Source organism: Pinus tabuliformis, chromosome 3_2 (genome assembly GCF_031772625.1).
Source record: "Pinus tabuliformis cultivar Carrire ecotype Pingquan chromosome 3_2, CPIR1, whole genome shotgun sequence".
Taxonomy (NCBI): domain Eukaryota; kingdom Viridiplantae; phylum Streptophyta; class Pinopsida; order Pinales; family Pinaceae; genus Pinus; species Pinus tabuliformis.
In genome coordinates this window covers 990,762,815-990,766,520 of record NC_142302.1, presented here as the reverse complement: position 1 = coordinate 990,766,520, position 3,706 = coordinate 990,762,815, and the positions used below count along the sequence as shown (strand labels likewise).

At 45.9% G+C, this 3,706-nt stretch overlaps 1 protein-coding gene across 1 annotated transcript; it reads left to right on the top strand.

Annotated features, from left to right (window-relative positions):
- The first annotated feature begins 215 nt into the window (after positions 1 to 215).
- LOC149183940 (RNA-binding (RRM/RBD/RNP motifs) family protein) lies at positions 216 to 3,133 on the top strand. The gene has a single exon (XM_089417332.1). It carries the CDS (start codon positions 494 to 496, stop codon positions 2,516 to 2,518), a length of 2,025 nt encoding a protein of 674 aa, XP_089273458.1. The 5' UTR covers positions 216 to 493; the 3' UTR covers positions 2,519 to 3,133.
- Positions 3,134 to 3,706: the final 573 nt, after the last annotated feature.

Below are 3,706 nucleotides of genomic sequence, written 5' to 3'. Positions count from 1 at the left end.
GAGCACACACTTTGACGTGAGGGATAACTTTAAAAATCACACGTGTCATCATCCTGAGAGTGAGTCGGCAATTAGGCACCTGGTAAGGACGGTTACCTCCATTACCTCGGGGCTGACTCTGACCGTGGTTGGGTTATCGTTTTGCGAAAAAATAATAAAATTTTTCCTCGAGTTTTCCCGCAAAACGAGAAATGATGGTTTGAACGAAGGGAGTTAGTTAACCGGGGTTAAAGAAGGATGTGATGCAAAGTGGAAGGATGATGACAGAATTTCTCTCTGGTTGCGGCGGCCTGAGAGAGTCTTCCGTGAACCGATGAACGTCTGGTGAAGGTTTTTGGTAAAAGCGACGGAGAGAAATCTGCACGGGTGGAGGGTTTCTCAGGGTTTTTACAGGCGCAAGAAGTGCGCGTGGTACTGGTAAGCTGAACTTCTTTCTTGGCGGGTTTAAATTTTCAATTACTTTTCTGGGCTGTACCGTTTGTTTTTTGAGATTATGGATCCAATGGGGGAAGAAGAATTGGACTACGAGGATGAAGATTATGGGCAGAAGAAGCATTTTCAGACCAGTGGAGCCATTTCTGCGCTCGCAGAGGAAGAAATGATGGCGGAGGATGAAGAATATGATGATCTTTACAACGATGTTAATGTTGGTGAGGGTTTCATACAGTCGATTCACACTAATGATAGCGGCGGAATTGGGAATAATGGAGTGGAGCAGGCGGAGGGCATGATGGGTCAGGAGATCCAGTCTAGGGAGGGGAATGAAGGAGTTATTCCTGGAGTCGTCCAGAAAGAGGACGAGGAAGGGGAAGGCGAAGGCGAAGGCGAAGGCGAAGGTGAAGGTGAAGGAGAAGGAGAGGGAGGAGGGTATAGTGAGGAAGTGGGGGAGAAGCTCGGGGTTGAGGGTTTGAAGGGCTTGGAGGGTTTGGATGGATCGAACCCAGGGCAGGGGATGCGAGGTGTATTGAAGGAAAGGGTTGTTGAAGGAGGTGGAGGGTTGCAAGGGGATGTGAAAAATGGCGATTTCGGTGGCAGAGGGTCTGTTGGGTCTGTTAAAGGGTTAGGCACAGGGGGGATGGGATTGGACTCGGGTGCTGTATCGGCAAAAGGGGATCATCAGATGACTTCTGGCAGGGGAGGGGCTTCTTCAGCTGTGGCGAACAGGGGGAGTCAGAGCAGGGGTGCTTTGAATGAGAACGCAGGGAGCAGGCATGGTGGTGAAGGCGGTGGTGGTACTATGCTTTTTGTTGGGGAGTTGCACTGGTGGACTACTGATGCAGAGCTGGAGTCAGAGTTGTCGCGGTATGGTAGAGTGAAGGAGCTGAAGTTCTTCGACGAGAAGGCCAGTGGGAAATCAAAAGGATATTGTCAGGTGGAATTCTATGAACCTGCGGCTGCAGCGGCCTGCAAAGAGGGAATGAATGGTCATGTCTTCAATGGACGTCCGTGTGTGGTTGCACATGCATCTCCGCATACTGTGAGGCAAATGGGTGCAGCACAAGTGAACAAAAGTCAACAACAGCAAGCACAAGCACAGCCGCCACCGCCATCACAGCAAAGAAGAATGATGAATGAGGGAGGTGGAAGGGGAGGTGGTGGTGGCTCTTATCAAAGCAATGAAGGTTCTCGGAACTATGGGAAAGTGGGCTGGGGAAGGGGTGGACAGAACACAGGCAGCAGGGGGCAAGGTGGACAAGGAAGAGCTAGGGGAGGAGGTATGGGTGGAAAGAACATGAGTGGAAGTGGAGGTGGCGGTGGCAGTGGGGGTGGAGGTCACTATGGTCAAGGTCTTCCAGGCCCTCCGATGGGAGGTCCACCGGGAGGGATGATGCATCCTCAAGGAATGATGGGTCAGGGATTTGATCCTACTTATGGGGCACATATGGGTAGGGGTGGTGGTTATGGAGGGTTTTCTTCTCATGGTCCTACTTTTCATGGGTTGATGCCGTCCTTCCCTCCTGTTGGAACAGTAGGCCTACCTGGAGTGGCTCCTCATGTCAATCCAGCTTTTTTTGGCAGGGGAGTGACTGCAAACGGCATGACAATGATGCCGAGTGGAGGCATGGAGGGACACCAGACAGGAATGTGGGCAGACTCTGGCATGGGTGGATGGGGCGGAGAGGAGCATAATCGGAGAATGAGAGAATCAAGTTATGGAGATGATATGGGATCAGATTATGGATACAACGATATGAATCATGAAAGAGGGGGCAGGTCGAGTGCCTCTCGGGATAAAGAGAGGGGAACAGAAAGGGATTGGGGTGGATCTTCTGATAGGAGACGCCGCGATGATAGGGAAACAGATTGGCATAGGGATCGTTACCGGGAGGAGAAAGATGGATACATGGATCAGAGACAGAGAGAGCGGGACTGGGAAAATGAAGATGACTGGGAGAAAGAAAGACCATCAAAATCTCGAAGCAAAGGCCGTATTGTGGAAGATGAAGATCAACGTCCTCGATCAAAGGAAGTGGATTATGGCAAGAGGAGGCGGTTGCAATCCGAACTGAATGAATGACGTTGCCAGGCTATGTCTGGGAGTTAGAACTTGAATGCAGTTATTCTCTCCTTTTTCTAAAGGGCATTTTCTGCAAGAAAACATTAAATTTCTGACTGGTTTCCAGGTCTAATTTTTAGAATATGGATTGGTATACAATTGAGGCAGCAACAATGCTCTGAAAGTTATGGACTGCAGTTGCCCGCAGTGCTATTTTAGTCAAGATGGCTTTGTGCTAGAAATGCATCCAATGCTGGGATCACATGAAGCAGAAGACAAAGAGTGTTGGCATGATTGCACAAAAGTAAGTTCCTAATAGGCATAAAAAGAAGGGGAAGATTTAGTTCAATTAGGTGTGAAAAAAGGGTTGCTTTATCTTTAGTTTTCAGAGGCAATACTCACTGATTCCCTGCTTAAAGTTTCTCTCCATATTTTCAAGGAAATGACTGAAATATTTTCAGCAACTAGTATTAGTATGATTTAAACTTCAAGTTGCAATGACTTATCTGGGTTACCTGTTTTCTTTAAATATGCTTTCTTGCCCAGATTGGTTGCTTTATGAAATGGGAGGGATTTGACATGGAATATTGCCTATTTTCAATGAGTGATTCTTGTGGATTTACATATTTATGATGATTGGGCTTAACCTTCCCACTCTTACCTGTGTCATTTTTTTCTGTTACCTTCCTCTGGTGACTGTGACTGTTCTTTGGCATGCCAAAAAACATTTGATGTAGTAGTATGATATGGTGCGGACTGCACCAGAAAGCCCTTTTCAATCTGTTTGGTTGTTGGTTCAAATTGTAACATGGTTCTAAGAATTTATTTATACCATAGTTGAAAGTGAAATCTCTCTTCCTATAACACTATTTTGGAACATGCCTTGAGATTCTCTGTAATAACATGTGGATTTGGAAAACTACTCAAATTTTTCTAACTATAACTCTATACAATTGATGTTATGATCAATTTAATCTGCTGTGTTTCTAATTGGTTTGTTGTCTAGAATTTTTATGTGGTCAATTTCAGTCTTAATATAGTTGCAGTAATTTTTTCGGGTAATAATGTAAAGGCAGCCTAAGGTAGTTGTATCTGCCCTTAAATTGTCCTGCTTTTGCTATACTGGTTATCTCTGTTCATGTATTATTTGTATGTGGTCCAAGGTGGTTGGAATAATTTGAGAATTTATAATATTTGACAAAATCTGCA